Raw genomic sequence first — 17,382 nt, 5'->3', positions numbered from 1 at the left:
CTGGAAGAAGACTTGAAGATAAAGAAACAGCAGAGGAAAATAAGACAGCCACAGCTCCATGGGTGAGCCCGTAATACCTAAAAGCAGTAGAGACTGCTGTAGTAAGGTGAGTGATAGAACTGATGTGAGACCTTCAATATCTCTCCAAGTTTCCCTTCACTGTGATGACAGATAGTCTCAGTCCCTCCTCTTCCTTTCTTCCTAACTCCAGTTTTTCACTGTACAGAAAAACTAGGAATTGACTAGAACGAGCAGCACAATAATGTTCTGTCAATAAACTTTCATGACCACTAGATCAACTTGAAAAGCTGTACTACTTCCAAACTGCTAAAAAGCCTCCTTCCCCCATATACTTCAATTCAACTCCTGGGTGGGAGATGAGCTATGAAAAGACCAAAGTCTTTTCTACAGTGCTAAAGCAAAACTTAAAAACTTAAAATATTTAGCACAATAAGTGACTGGGAGCTCAGCAGAACCAGCAGTGTAAGTAAAACAGACCCCGGACTGCTCATCCATACCCTGTTGTTGGGTGCTGAAGGAAAACTGTGGCCACCTTTCCATTGCTCTCACGGCGTCTCTTGGGTCCCACACTGAAACTCACACCCAGGCAGATACAGCAAGGCTTGGCATAAGCATTTCAATCCCCATGACAAACAGAGGGTTCCTCACATGAATTCAAACAGCTTTTAAATCCTGAGTAAATCTGAGTCACCCCACTTATTCCTGCAAAGGTGGGGAGCAGGTAACTCCTGGAAGAGGCTTTTGTCCCTGAAATAAGTTACTGAAAACAGGAGCAGTCAATCAATCATGTCTCGAAGTGTGCTTTCATTCCTAACGTGCCCTTAAACCTTTTACTTCAGTTCAGGGCATATGTTCATTTAGAAGTTTTATCAGTTACTGTAGCATATTTTACAGTATGATTTCTTTATAAATAAAGGAACATTCAGAAAATGGGAAGTGCGTTATGAGAATGAAATGCTTCACATTAACGCCATTCTGAAATTGAATTCTGTGGATAAAAGTAAAATAGATTAGAATAAAATATAACCATAATAAATTAAAAATAATTAAAATAATGTAACCCCCCCATTTGACCTGACATGACCTTCAGGGTAATTTCTGAAGCATTTCTTTTGCCTTTTCTTGATACCATTCGTCTTTTAACACAGCAAAGAAAAAATAATGGCCAGTCGCGTCAGCTCATCTCAGTCCAGCTGCCCAACATTGCCAAAATGAGTCTGATTCAAAACACTCACTCAACCAATTCACAACAGAATTAAAGCTCCCAAAGAGGCACAGATGTAAAATCTGGAATTCTCCCTATCGCATTGTTTTCTCCCCGTGCAGTCGCAAGGAGCAGCGGAGCCAAACAAACCGGCTGCTGCTGCCAAAGAGGGTTTTGTTCTGCTCATGCCTCCCTCCCTCTCCCCACTCCATCCTCGGCTCCACAAGCCGTGCATCATCCACGCTGCCTACTCAGTCTCTGCCCAGAAGCTTCAGCTTGGTAACGTAGTGAGAACTACCACGAGTTTATTCACAGGTGAGAGGGTTGTAGGAGGGCATGCAAGAGCCTGGTTGGCACCCAGAAAATCCAGTGAGGTCAGGAGCTGGGGGAGAAACAGGTCAGCCCAAAGCACGCCCACACAGCTTCACTTTCACTCAGAAATGAAAAAAGTCTAGCCAAATATGCCTTCAATTTTTGCTGTCACTTCATGGTGTTACCACATCCTAAGCACCAGACCTATGTGAAGCGTTTTTCAATAAAATACAAAGCCTTTTGAATCAAATCCTGACTCATCTACATTAACAGAGGTAACTAATGGTAAAGGTTTAATTGGCAAAAGTAATAATAACAGAAAACCTTGGGAATGTGGTTAGAAAAACTGCATTTATGATATCAGGTGACTATGGAATAATGCAGATTTAAATAGTAGCTGCCATGGCTTAATGCACATGCAAACACTCATTATTTTAATTTAGCAATTATAAAACCAGGAAATATATATATCATTAATAAAATATTTTTATGCAGATATATATAAAAAGATAAACATGAAAAAGCGATTATGTCCATCCAAAATATTTCTATTTACCTTGTGTATTTTAAGGGCCCCCATGCAATACTGATGCTCCAGTAAAAAGCAAGTTCTTAAGCTGCTGTGAATAAACAGTCCTAAGGAACTGAAAATATTGACATGACTAAAAATTCCTTATATCAAAATTTACAAAAATTATCATACTTCTATAAACATGAGATCCACCAAAACTAAACGGCTTTTATAGCCCCAAGAGCTAAACGGTGTCAGTTGCCCTGTTAGTATTGACATAAACCCTGAAGCCAGCTGGAACACTCCATGGGATGGCACAATCTGCGATGGAACGGTGGAAACAGCTCATCCAATAACTCCGGAGAAGTTGCATCCTGCTGTCCTTCCTCTGCTGCAGCAGGACAGACTGACAGGGCTGGCAGTGAACCCATCTAGGCTAAAATAAATGCTGACTTGGACACCTAAGGAAAGCAGCTATATCCTAATCAGATAGAATCATAGAATGGTCAGATATTTGAGCATGTCTATGAATCTAAGGGAAGCAGCAGTTACTTCATAGATGATTTATTCCATAATTGTGCTGAGAAATACAGAAAAAACACACAAAACTAAAACCAAAAAGAAAATTCTGCATTAAAAATGTACATAGGTCTTCTAAAATTACGTTTGTCCTACGCTTATGTATATTACAATGTTTCTAATGAAGACAATAAAGGAATTCATGTTAAAAACTAAATAGCGAAATAAATTCGCCAGACTTTGACTGCCTTGTGCATCTTAACAACATATGCATTTCTGCTTTATATGTGCAATGTGTGTTCTTCCAGTATTTGGATGCTACCACAAACATTTCTCCTTTTGTTTCAAGCACAGTGTACTGCAAATGAGAAGTTTTAACTGAAAATCGGAACCCAGACTGGAATCAACCACACAGATTACAGCCAACCTGAGTTTTGAAGGTGTTGAGGATAAAGAGCTTAATCCACTGTCCAAACATGAAAGTGTTAACTCAAATTGATATCAGGTTATGATCTTGAAAAAGTCATTGATTTTCAGTAGATGAAAAACCCAAGCTAAACTGCCATCAGTCAGATCTCTGGCAGGCAAAGACCTGTGTTACCTGAGCCTTCCAGATGTGCCCATCACATAAAGGGAGCCATCGCAGTGACTTCACTGACAGAAATGGAGGATCAAAGAAACCACAGAAACAGACTGCAGCAGCAAGTTACTTTGCTGTGGAGGGCAAAGCATCCCATTTACATCCCCTGCAGCCGTTTGCCAATCTGCTGCTTGAAAACCTGCAAGAAGAGAGCCTTCAGGACATCGTCCAGTGCCTGTCAAAGCATTTCTCATCTTAACATCAACAAAAATATTTTTTTTTTTTCTTGCCAATAAAGCTAATCTTTCCCACAGGAAATATCAAGAAGAACTGATAAACATTTTCTGTTGTAGCAATCGTTTCAGTATCAGAAGGGAGAGTTCCTTGCTCAGACTTCTTCCATTCTAGACCAGGAATACTGTGCTTTTTTTTTTTTAAATTATATATAATGTTACCCATTGTTCTGATTTAGGGGAATTTCCCCACCTATTTCTTAAAATGTGTTGCCCAAAATCACTGGCACTTGATAAAATAATTACTTTCATGGTTTATAAAAAAAAAAAATCCTGTTAATCCTTCAGTGAGTTTCACTTTTGTAACAATATCAAGTTGCTCATCTCTACATGACCAAATGCTTTTCCCCTACCTACACCTTGCGAAACAGTGGGAATCCCTTGCTTTCACACACTTCCATTTTCTCCCAGTTCAGCATTTCACATTCATTCCGAGTTTGAGCTTTCTGTTGTCGGATCACCTGTGCAACCACCTGAAGCATTCTGACTTCAGAGCACATCTGCCAGTTGGAGCTGCTGCCTGTCCACATCACGATCCTTGAAGACCTCAAAATTCAAGTTTGTACTCTATCAAACACATTAGTGGATGTTCTGAACCAGGATCATGACATAACCTGCACTGGAAAGTCTTTTTAGAACTTCTTTGCCACTCCAGTTTTCTATTAGCAGTGTCTTGGCCCTATCGCCTTACTATATATTCAGTAGTTCATTTGAAGCCATACAGCCAAATACCTGATGGTAGAATTGCCACGTTACATCTCCGCCTCAGTCCTGCGCCTGCATCGCTGAACAACGCGGTTCCCCTCAGCACAAGAGTGTAAATCCATGTCTCCAAAAGTAGAAACTCCACCAGCCTAAATTATCCATGACCTCATTTTTAAAACATAAACGCATCTGCCTTCGCTCTCCCAAACAATGCCAGCTTTCATTGCTTATTAGCCTAGGTCTCCCACAAACACCTTTGGCACTGTTACCTCACTCCTTAGCCAAGGGAAAAATACCTACAACCATTTCCACCGAGCTGTTACTACAGCCTCCTCACACTCCTCTCCCTGCAATTCACAGCTGACGATGCTCACCCAGCAGCTCGCTGGCACAAAGAGGGTGGTAAACCAAGCTGCACACATGGTTAGTCTACCCCAAACATGCTCAGTACCTCATTCTACCTGGGCTTCTTGGGCGTTTGCCTGTTCCTGTGGCCTTTAGCTCATCTAAGTGCTAAGAGCTTGCAGTCATTGCTAGAGAGGAAACCCAGCACATCAAGGAGGGCTTCTCCTCATGTGAAGGAAGAGTTGCCGGTGTGGCAGCAGATGAGGAGAAGCCATGATGCTGCCCACATCCATCACAACCAAATCCAGCCCAAAATTCTCTTAATGCGTACTCCAAATACAACGATTATCACAACTAGCCACAAAGTATTAAAGGGATACAGTGTCTGAATAACAAAGTGTATGTGTATTACAAAATACCTGAGTCTATCATCTTTTCATTCTAAAGATAATCTGGTATTACAAAAACTACAGGATTCAACAGCAGGTATGTAATTTAAAAGTATTTATTAACTTTAATGAAACAGAATATGGCTTAAAAAGTCTTCTTGGATCCCTGTTGAACTTTCTGCCTTTGTCCTAAGAAGGAAAATCAGCTCTCAAAGGAAGCTGGGAAATTTCTTTTAAAAATAGTTAGCCCAAATACAACTATTTTATAGAAAGCTAAAGGTGAAGTGACCTCTGGGCAACAGAAGTCAACCAGTGCATGGAAGTCAAACCCCTGCCTCCACATACAAATAGAGAAAACACATAAAAAGTGGCAGAGGTTATTTATCTCTATTATCAAAATTTCAAAAAATATAAATTTCTAAATAAAACATTTGCTGGGTGTAAATAGTACACTGCAAAAACCACAGCTGAAGTAATTTAAATGCATCCATCATTCAAAGTCCCAGACCTAGCTTAACCTACTAATGTATTTCTCCTGCGGCTTCGTGAGCTGATCATATACAATGCTTCCAAAAAAACCACCCCTTGGCAGGAGGAAAGATGTGTTTTTCAATCTTTGAAGTTTATGTTTTTTAAAAATATGTTTTTTTAATTTTAGTAAAGCCATCTTTCAAAAGTATATCCCAGTGTCAAGCCTGAAGAAAAAAAAATCTACCTCTGTCAAAATAATTCGCAAACTTTATTGGAGTTTTAAAAGCCTGATTACAGGTCAAAACATGCATTAAGCATTTTGCTAAAATTCCAAAAACATAATTGCAGAGGGTCATTATATTCAAAGGGTCATGTCCATAATAAAAGCAGCTTAAGAGCAGCTTGGGATTTTTAAGAGTTTTAGAATGTGAAAAAGGCAAATGTTCTGTGTACCGTTCTTAAAATTCTGACATTACAGCGCAATGGTTAAAGCAAGAAACAGCTCAACTGAAGACTACAGAAAAATCCCTGTCTTCTCAGGAGGTCTACACTTGGTAATACAACACTACTCTGGAAACAGCACTTCACCAAAGGCCTGGCAATTGGCTTCTGCTTAAAACATACTTCGCCTCATAATGTTCTTCAAAGGATTAAAACATAATTGGTTCTGGCAGCACACATGGTCAGCATGATGTGCAGGGGGTTGCCAGTGGACACAGGCCCTTACATAAAGGGCTGTTTTCTTTGTTTAAAATGGAAAAAAGAGTGGGAGGTGTGGAGAACAGTGAAATGCAAAATGACTCAGAGTCATAAAACATACTTTTTGAATCAGATTATTTCAACAACCGCATATGCAAACAGAATGCTTCAAATAAGGACAGTGGCAGAGCTTCTGAATTGCTAAGGCAATTCACATATAGTTATTTCCATAAAAAAAGACAGAAGCTATAGTTATATACATCCTTCTAAATATTCAGAGAATATTGCAAGTTGAACTCCAGAGAAGTGATCGATATCAGTCTGAAAGTGACGGGGAACGGATGGATCGTGCACTGGCTGGACTGTTAGAGAAAGCAAAGGGATCCTTTTCCTTTTCTTTACTGTCATGTTTATGTTTATGCTTATGCTTATGCTTGTGTTTCTTCTTCTTCTTCTTGTGCTCATGGTGGTGGTGGTGATGGTGGTCACTATGTTTTGAGGAGTTGGATTCTTTACTAAACACAGACAGCGGAGCTGCTGAGACAGGGTGCATGTTCACCTCTCCTGAAGATTGCTCTTTACCTGAAAGAACAGATATAGGGGGTTAGTAAATGCTTAACTTGCATTGTTTTCAAGCAGAAGAAATTCTGAAATATTGGATAAAAACTATATTATCATTTAAACATACAGATAATGTTAGGATACTTGTACTGTTCACATACTTGGCTTATGTTTTTTCAGAAAAGGCTTTGAACATGCCATGAAAATTCCTGTACTACTGAGAAATTTACAGTTATTCCTTCCTCCCTCAGAAGTATAAATGGATCCCAGACAATAAGCAACTATAAAGACCTAAGAAACTACAGTAATACTAGCTTCCAGAAATGCATTTTTAAACAGAGTCAGAAGGCCACTATATCATGAATAATAAAAAGATGGCTACTTGTGAAAACTGGTATAAAGTGCTGGACTGGAATCACTGAAGTGCAGGTTTGGGATTTGAATGCCTTTTCGTTACGAGCTAAAGCTCCCTGCAACAATATACAAAACTTTTGATACTGAACAGAACTTCTCACAACCAGTTTAGCCTATTTGAAAGATTATATGCTTTTATTCCTAAATAAAAAGCAGATTCCAATAAAGGCAATCACTGTTATTAGTGTATATTTCACAAATAAACTAGAACTATTTATATATTGAGTAAGTCTTGTATGTGAATCTGAGAGGAAAATGTGATCCATGACTTCTCAATTCCTGAATGACTTTCTCATTCTCTCTTTGGTTCATTTAGTATTTCATTATTTCACACAGACTGCAAAAGCTTCAATAGTATGGATAAAAGGGCAATAATCTAAGAATAACACTGTTAATGATGGGAAACGCTTGGAAGGTAGGAAGGCTGAAATTCCTTTAGGCAGAAATTGAATCAAATGACTCACATTGTAAGAACGTGCTTTAACTACTAGATCAATGTAGAAAAGCACTAACAGATTTTTGAAGGCAACTATTCCTTTTAAAATTGATTTTCTTCACAGAAGCTTTAAATGTGTGTTTGTGTTTTGGGTTTTTCTTCCCTACAGTTTCTGGTGAAAATATCCCTGTTAAATAACATGGAATTACTTGATATAATTTGTAATTATCTTTTTCTGTATATTTGAAAATGGATGCTTTTTTCCCCAGTACATCTTTTTGGTTGGCTGGTTTCAATTCTTGAAAGGCAAGAAAGATTCATTTACGGTAATCATTCCTGGAAGTCTGAAGAGCCAGCTCCCTGCAGTATGACGAACAAGCATTGAGAAAGATTTACATGCAATCTTTCTAGCCTTACCCCAAAGATTAGGAACTGATCTACTTAAGCACATACATAGGAAAGTTTTCCAACTGTGGAGCGGTGCTGATTTTTGCTTTTAAACATGGCTGGAAAAAACAAAATCTACATCTGCATGCAGTGCTTAGAAGTCAATAAAAATACAAAACATTTTTACAGTGAGAATAATTGATGACTTACTGTGGGACATGGTGGAATCCCTATTGCTTGAAGTCTTAAATAGCAAAAATTATGTCTTTCTAGAAATATGCTTGGACTCGACCACAAGATGTGAATATGGTGCAATATAAAATTCTGATGACGTTATGAAGGAGGCTGTATTAGAGAACAATAGTTTCCTATAAAGTCCTATAAGGTCCCTACTATACAAGTATTTTAAACTTCCAGTTGCCAGTGGACAGTTACTATAACTTTTCTTACACTGTTACCTGGAGCCGTTCTCAACACTGCAGACAACATACAAATGTTATATTTGATGCAAAAAGGTACAAGATTGCTTCACAATGTAACTATAAATTATATTTCTTTTAAGGAACTCCTAGATGTACCTAAATCTATCCAGCAGCCTAAGCTCTAGTCCTCTAAAGCATGCAGCTTTTAGACAAGAACATTTTCTTCAGCAGATGAAAGGATGCAAAACCAGCCATTAACCCTAAGACAGATCAGTGGAAAAGAGCGTATCTGACTTGGGTCATTAGAAAAAGAATGATTGGAGGCTGCACCCCAGAAAACCAAAGCATATGGTATTTGACACCATTAAAATAGGTTACAGGTGTTAAAGGTAACCTGTGGTAGGGACACAAACACAGCTTCTGTAACACAGAAATAAAGGTCATGGCAAAAAGCCTGAAGACCAATCAGTGTTCATCCACAAAAGATGTAGAAAAGATTATCTAAGGTATGAAACACATTCTCACATATTCCTAAGCTACAGGCACATGATACATTAAAACATTCAAGGAAAACTAAAGTCAACTTAAAAGAAAACAGAAAACCCACACACATGCCACAAACCCTTAATACTTCACAGCTCCATTAGTTCCAAATAATGGAGCTATTTTTCATGGAAACTGAACCTGTAAGTCTAGACACTACATCTGCAACAACCTCAAATCAAGGTTAAACCTCTGAGTTTTACAAACTTTAACTCGGTATAACTGGTCTAAGGACATGGGCTTAAGTCTGCAGGGATGATGGAGCAGGAATGCCAAGTGCCAGCAAAGACCAAGGACGCAATCCAACACACCTTTCTTGCTTCTGTTGTCCTACCTGGCATTTGTGCACATTTCCTGCTGTTCACTGAACTACCAGCTCTGCTAAGGCATCAGTCTGCATTATCACTTCTTTACTTATTTCAGGTGAGTTATTTTATATATATATAAGAATCTATTCTTTAAAACAGTTAAACACCTCTGACTGGAGCAAATTAGGGAGCAAAGAGAGCAGTAACTTAAGCCAACACAACTGAAGGGGTGGGGATGAGCACGTAGGAACTGCAAGTCAGGAAGATCTTCAGGAAGGGGAGAAGTGGGATCCAGCTGCACCTCAAAGGCTACTGAGGCTTAAGGAGACAGTCAACATTGGCAATACGCTACAAATAAGAAATAAAAGAGCCAGTACCTGAGAGTACACATACACTTTCTTCACAGAGGTAAATGATAGCTATAATCTGTTGGTGTTTTAAATCCAAAAATAACTATCCAGAAAATTTCCTCCTACTCCTAAAGACTGCTTTGAAATCAGGAATCAAATGTATTGATCCTGGATAATGGCTCAGACAGGATGCATTCAGACTACCACACTCAGTTCTTTTAAAATGGACAGAACTGTAAAAGCTCTATAAAAAACTTGCCAATTTTTACCTGTGAAATTCACCGTTAAACTTCTTATTCTTCATTTTAATTTCTTTTTAACTAATACATACTTAGAGCCCATGCCAGGAAGCTGCCAAAGTAGGAAAGCAAGGCTAAGTAGGATTTGCTTTACGGGGCATTAATGCTATCCTCATATCAGCAGGGGTAGAGCAGGACTGCTGCATGGAGGCATGGAGCACTCCCTCTTCCTGCAGGGAACCCATTTCCTTCTGGCAGGGGGAGCACGACTGGAACCTGGGTTTCTCAAATCACAGAAACCCACAATAAGTGGAGGGTGAGCCCAGGAGCTTGCTTCTGAAGTGGTTGGGAGAATTCCTTGGAAGAAAATGCACTTGGATCTCCTTCTGTTTGGGATGTGGAGATTCCAATGTAATTATTGGCTTTGCAGTGTTCCAGCTAACTGGGTAGGTGTTTAAAATTAGACAGGGTAACTATCCCATGGGAAAAAGATCTGAAACTGTGCTGGGGACCAATGTGAGAGAGAAAAAATACGAAAACACGTATCTCGTAATTTAGTTTTAGAATGAAAGGAGGTTAGATCTTGATTAAGTTTTAAAGTAACACTTTCTATTGTAATAAAAGCTGCTGTCAGATAATTCCATCATCTTGCTTATCAGTTATCTAGGGTCAGTGTTTTCCTTTTAAAGAACCACTGGTACATGAACACTGAACAACAGTGTCTGGTAGTGTACCTAATTTACTCTTGCTACCGAACTTGTACAATTTGGAAATACATAACTCGAGACTTTAACATGCCAACAGGCTTTCATAAGATCTTCCATATGGTTTCTCTGGTATTTATAGAATCACAGAGTAGTTAGGGCTGGAAAGGACCTTAAGATCATCAAGTTCAAACGCCCCTGCCATGGGCAGGGACACCTCACACTAAACCATGCCACCCAAGGCTCTGTCCAGCCTGGCCTTGAACACCGCCAGGGATAGAGCATTCACAACCTCCGTGGGCAACCCATTCCAGTGCCTCAGCACCCTTACAGTAAAGAATTTCTTCCTTATACCCAATCTAAACTTCCCCTGTTTAAGTTTTAACCTGTTACCCCTTGTCCTTTCACTACAGTCCCTAGTGAAGAGATCCTCTCCAGCATCCCTATAGGCCCCCTTCAGATACTGGAAGGCTGCTATGAGGTCTCCACGCAGCCTTCTCTTCTCCAGGCTGAACAGCCCCAACTTTCTCAGCCTATCTCTGATTTTGTGTGAAGAGGGCAGGACACCACAGACTTACAGTCTCTATTTCTTTGCATGTACAATCTATTTAAAACAGCTGACTTTTCCAAAGTGACACTTGTTAACAATGACCCCATGCGCACCCTGATTTATTCATGTGTCAAGAGAGGGAGAAATCAACTTCACAAATCAAAGCACAGGCTAAGGCCCATGGATCCAGTGTTTCAGATGAGGACAGGCTAGTGCACCAGAACCTGACACCAGCCACCTCTGGGAAGAAGGGGACATCAATACAAGCACATGAGCAATTTGTGTCTCCCCCAGAAGCTAAAGAAAGGTTGCTAATGAGAAAAATAATGCAATTTGCTCAGCGCTGGCCAGCATTTGCTCTAAAGAGAGAACACTGGGAGATTTTAAGCTGAAAGGAGCTTAAAAATTGTTTTGACAATTACCCTGTTTTTCCTTATTTCTACTTTTCTTTTTTAGTATTACCCTGGAAACATCCAAGACACACTATTTTTTAATTTAATGCTGTGTTTATGCGTCTGTTGAACCACCAACGAAGCACATACAAAAAGTTACCAAGCATAAATAATTCCAGGCTTCCAGAGTGCAAGAGTGTCTCATCATTTGTCTGAAGAAGTAGACTTTTCAAATTATATATATATCTGAAAAAGATTTATCAATTTTCTGTCTATCAGAGTGTTCTTTGAAGGACCATATGACAAAACTTAAAGTTTTTAAAGCACCACCCAGAAGTTTTCTGAGGATGTGCTGAACAAATCAGTTAATTTGGCTTCAACATAAAAAAAAAAAAAAAAAAAAAAAAAAAAAAATCGAACTAATTCAAATTTACAGATTCATTTGACTTCACATTTTTTAGTGTGACTTATATCCAGACAGATAATTCCCTATACCTACAGCAAAGGATAGCATCTGTGAACATACTGCATATATGGGCTGGTGATTTAATCAAAATATAACTTTCAACATGTGTTTTATTAATTTCCTCAGTTGAATTTTGCTTCAAAACTATATTGCTTTGTCCTTATATTAAAATACTAGCTTAACTGTGGTGTTATTTTTATGACATATACTTTAATATTCTAGAAAATTCTAGTGTATTTCCTATTCTAGAGAAAAAAATCATTTAAATTAGTAAGTCAATCCAGAATACTCTGTGTGTTTAATGGCTTCAGGTAGTTCACATGAAAATTTAGTTGTTAGCCTTATCCATCTCCTAAGTTTAGAATCATAGAATCAACTAGGTTGGAAAAGACCTTTAAGATCATCAAGTCCAACCATTAAACCACACCTGCCATGATCACCACTAAACTGTATCACTGAGAGCCTCGTTTACACAGTTTTTGAACACTTCCAGGGACAGTGATTCCATTTGAGAGTGATCAGCTCTTTTCTCAGAGACAGGCACAGCTACACAACTAAGTTGCTTTTATTAAACCATGTAGTTAACACAATGCAGCCACACACTGATGCAATCTCATTCATGCTGTCACTATCTGCAGGGCTTATGTTTCTATTAAAGCTGCTTTCACACACTTCAAGATAAAGCACTTGAAAACAACCTTGCTTGTGAAGTGTGCAATTAACCACATACTATTTCAGTGAAGCAAAATTATCTACACAACCTCAAAACTTACGAGTCAGCAGTTTGGAAACAGTTATACTTTATGTAATAAAGTCAACATGTGTGTATCAGATACTATCAGACACTATAGTAATATTACATGTTATTAAAGGATAGTCTAACAGAACAGTTGTGACAATTTTTTCCTCATTAAAAATAGTAGCAAAATCCAAGAAGTGTTTCTTTATGTATTTATGTACTTGTGCTGATGCTTCCTTAACCCTTCTTGGCAAGAGGCCTCTTTGGCTGAGCTCGGATGTACTGGTGCTCCTATAGCTAACTCAGGTAGCTTCACTGAGCTCCAGAGGAGTGGGCTTTTCATACAACTCATACTGAACTCCTAGTATCTACTATACACTTGAAATGCAGTGATTAGCACCACAAGCTCAGATATATTGTTGTAAACGAACTGGTTAAACATGACTGCAACAGTTTCCCTCTATACCTTACTGCAGTATGTGTTGTATCCAGTTTCAAATCATTCCAGAAACAATTCAATCCAGCTAATTCATTATTTCCTGAAACTGCAGACAGTAACTGTGATAAACAAGACCACAGTCCTATCAAGAGGTAAGAGTGTGGCCTAGACCATCAAAACCTCATGTACATCTACAGGGTAAAAAGAGTGACCTACAAGCTCAGCAGTGGAAATTTCCAGTTTGATTATCCTGGAAAACGGCAAGGGATTAATGGAATGGCCAAAGGATCTTTCTGGCCTGCGTTTGAATGCTCAGCATGTGTCTTCAAAGCTCCTGAATGTGATCAGAGAAAGGACTGCCAGTGTACAAAAAGAACACTGCTGTATGTCTTTTTTTTTTTTTTCTTTTGTAGAAATAAAGAAAGAATTGGACACTGCTTTGTATTAGCTATCAAACTACCAAAAATGGTTGGAAAAATTCTAACTAAATGTTTATCAATGATGATCTGTTGAGCCCTAAAGACATATAACTTCACTGGCAGACCACAAAGGCTACAACTAGGCATTTATTTTGGAAGCAGAAAAGAACATGCCAATCAATAAACACTGACACGCAGCATAACTTTTTAGAGGTTAGCTCTGAACTGCTGTACTTTCAGATAAGTGAAATATTAAAGTAAATATAGAAGTGTTATCTTAATCAGATCTCACTGAAGTCAACAGGTCTTATAGTCTGAAATGAGAGTTTAAATCTACTGCTTATACAAAATATGATCTTGAAGTTCTTTTGATCTGAAGAGCAGCGAGCGTTACTACTATTCTTGGCAACTTAGTAGCAAAAAAATCTGTTCTCACATTAGAAATGTGAATTTGCACAGCACTAGAGGCTCTAAAACAGCTGCCATGTTCCTAGCCCTTAGGGCAGATGAATAATCAACCCAACAGCATCCTTCCAACCGTTCACAACTCTTTCTTTTAATAATGTCATGAAAAATGTTTGGAATCTCCAGAATCTCTTAACTACCAGAGTTCACAGTTCTATTATTGTAGACAGGATGCTTCAGTAGGATTTAAAAGATTTTCTATATGAACTACAAAAGCTGCTATAATTCTAGTACTGAAACCTGTAATCCTGCAAGAATTGTAGTACAAGACTTCTTTTATTGCCCATGTAGCATGTCTCAGCCCTAACCTTTCATATCCATGAGCAGAAGCACATAGGGAAGAAAAAAAAACAAAAACGTGTTAATGGAAAATAACCTTTTCCTGGCTTTAGGGGGGGTTACATTAATTTGAACAAATCCAAATTATCAGTCAGGGTGGTGGGGAGTGTAAAAAAAAAAAAAGTATAAAGGAATACACAGCTACAGCAGGATTTAGACCCAAATGAACTTCCTCCTGGCAGCTGTTGTTCACAGGCTGTGTTTGGCTCATGACCTAATGCTTCATGTGACATGTAGGGACATAACCCACAGCTGTGAGAGGAAAACAGAGTATGGACTAAGAGCTTGCTGCCTTCCAAGTAAGAGCCACAGTATGGAGGCAGATACAAGACCTTACAGATTTACTAAGAAGGCACTGAGACCATTTCAGAACCTGTTGTCAATCTATTTCACAATAAGCACTCACTGAAGTGGGCCTATCCTCCGTCATCGCTGCAAAAAACTCCAAGGCCCTCAGGAAACATTATCTGTGATTCCTTTGTAGAACAGAACACTCCTATGCATGAACAATTTTATTTACGTATGCTTTTATTTTTCCCCATCTGTTTCTTCTCAGAAGTATACAATTTCCTAAAGATTGCACTGTCTTTATTTACCCAGCCTGAAATTCATACATCTCTGCTTCTAAGAAAAATGCCATGAATAAGAAACAGGTGAAATTTTAGAAGCAAAGAATATCTGAAGTGGAACTGTTTCTTACTGCACAAACCAAAGAAAATGAAATTAATCTGAAGTGTTTCAAACTAATGCTTTTCAAAGGCTTATTACTGAAAATGAATTATGTGGCAAAGCCCCAGCATTTGTCTCATTTATTACCTAAGAAAGAAAATGCCTTCCCATGTGCTGAATGCCTGAATGGCAGAGGTGAGAAGGTCATTCAGCACACAAGTGAAACTCGAAGTAGCTTTTGTCTGCTGTAGGTCTACAAAAGCAGCAGTCAACTGGCCATTACTCCACTCCTCATCAGGCCTTACCCTTTCTGAACTCTAGTGCAAACTTAACATGCAAGAGCTGGAGCACAGAGCTGGCGTACAGAGGGTCCCATAAGTCCTATTTGTGAAGTATTTGGCAGAGTTTTGTTTATGACTTTATATTCCACCGAGTGTGTAAGTCCGGTAAAAAAAAAATTGTTGCAAAATACCATGTAAGAGTTATAAATACTAATCCTCAGTGGATCAGCTTTGCACTCGCGTGCCCTGGATGTGTCATTCTTTGCTACAACAGAAAATCTGATGGTTGCCCATAACACTGAGGACAAACCAAGCAGCTCTGAGACATTTAAATTAAAAGTTGAGCAGAATTAGGCTCCTAAGCTCGTAACAGCAACCTATATGCAGCCTTCCCCTTTACTTTGCTGAAATGCCTGTTCTTAGGCAAAATGGTGCGAGTTTTGCTACTCTACGTATTTAACAGCAAATCCATCCTGGTGGACCTGGCTGTACAGGCACATGTCATTAACCAAAAGCCATCTGGAATCCAGAAACTAGACTTCCCTGTGTTTTATGTCCCCATATGAACTTGATTTGTTAGCTGAGCAATGACAGCAGTTACCTTTTATGAAAAAAACAACAAAACCAAAACAAAACCTCTTGGTGGCTACAGCATCTGCCAAGGAAGTAAAACTGTTAAGTCCTAGGCCCTAAGGGAGTATGAGTCTTCAGCTTCCATAACCCCAGCCAGCACCACGGCATCAGCCTCAGCAGGACACCAAGAACAGGAACATCCACCGGTGCTTCTCTTAAATAGGGCCACTAACTTGCCAGGTCCCAGGGGAAGCAGATGAGGTCACCTGTCAGATCAGCTCAGGATCTACAGCACTCAAAACTTAACCAATGTGCCAGATCCTGCTGCTAAGATCTACTTGTATTTTAGATTAGGCAACCACTGGATAAAAACAGAAAAACAAACAAGAGGGTAATTACTATGAATCCTACTTCTAAGGCCAAACACTTCTACACACTGCAGTACTGCAACCTTAAAATCTTGTTTTGGATGCTGTTGTGGTTTAACCCCAGCCATCAACTGTGTCCCACACAGCTGCTCACTCATTCACCCCACAATGGGATGAGGGAGAGAATCAGAAGGGTAACAGTGAGAAAACTCACAGGCTGAGATTAAGACAGTTTAATTAGGAAAACAAAAGCTGTGCACTCAAGCAAAGCAAAAGAAGAAATTCATTCACTTCCCATGGGCAGGCAGGTGTTCAGCCACCTCCAGGAAAACAGGACACCATCATGCGTTAATGGTTGCTTGGGAAGACAAATGCCATCAATCCAAATGTCCCCCCCTCCACTCTTCCCCTAGCTGTATATGCTGAACATTACATATGGTATGGAATATCCCTTGCGTCAGTTGGGGTCAGCTGTCCCGGCTGTGTCCCCTCCCAACAACTTGTGCACCCTCAATCTACTGATGGTGGGGCAGAATAAGAAGCAGAAAAGGTCTTAACTCTAAGCACTATTCAGCAGTAACTAAAAGATCCCTGGTGTTATCACACTGTGTTCAGCACAAGTTGAAAACACAGCCTAGTACTAGCTACTGTGAAGAAAATTAACTCTATCCCAGCCAAAAGCAGCACAGCTGAGTACCAAAGGTCTCAAAAATGCTAGTTACATGGTCACAATACCTCAGCTTAGTGCCACTGGCACATTCTGGACCTAAACTTAAGAAATGTGGTTAAAATGTTTTGAGAAAATGGGACTATCCGCTGAATTTCTTTGCTACTGGCAGGTAAGAACGTGCATGTTCATCAGTGAAGTTCAGCATGCATTAAGGTTTCTAAAAAACACTGTTCTTTGAGAAATGATTTTGTAAAGTATTTTATTAAAAAAGATACTTAGAGAAGTAGTAAAAGTGCTTGAAATTAAACCATTTTACTCATAGATGCAATCTTTTCAACTTTGAAAAGCCCTTCTAAGCACCTTTGAGGCCTGCATGTTTTTCAAATATTGAAGTTGTTATAAATCACTTTGTGATTCTGAGTAGAGATTTTTTTTTACCTTAACGATCTTGATATTTTTTTTAAAGTTAATTTTCAAAATTATTTTTTTTCTAAGTAACAACTACAGCAAAGTAAGTTTGACCCAATTGCTTATGGGGTTCTATTTCAGCTTTATGTAGTTTTATTCTTTCCTGAGCTCTTCACTTTTATAAGCATGAT

The 17,382-nt window shown here is 39.0% G+C and overlaps 1 protein-coding gene across 3 annotated transcripts in view; it reads right to left on the bottom strand.

Annotated features, from left to right (window-relative positions):
• Positions 1-5,599: 5,599 nt before the first annotated feature.
• TAF2 (TATA-box binding protein associated factor 2) overlaps positions 5,600-17,382 on the bottom strand; it is a 63,464-nt gene continuing 51,681 nt past the window's right edge. For all 3 annotated transcript variants that reach the window (XM_061447806.1, XM_061447808.1, XM_061447807.1), the window contains one exon: positions 5,600-6,631. In XM_061447806.1, the coding sequence (XP_061303790.1) occupies positions 6,366-6,631 (266 nt within the window). In that variant the 3' untranslated portion in view covers positions 5,600-6,365. The remainder of the gene's footprint in view (positions 6,632-17,382) is intronic.

Source organism: Pezoporus flaviventris, unplaced genomic scaffold (genome assembly GCF_033815535.1).
Source record: "Pezoporus flaviventris isolate CSIRO_AGI_PZ_B2104156 unplaced genomic scaffold, CSIRO_AGI_Pfla_v1 ptg000007l, whole genome shotgun sequence".
NCBI lineage: Eukaryota > Metazoa > Chordata > Aves > Psittaciformes > Psittacidae > Pezoporus > Pezoporus flaviventris.
Note: the sequence above shows the minus strand (reverse complement) of the source record. Positions and strands in the feature narration are given on the sequence as shown.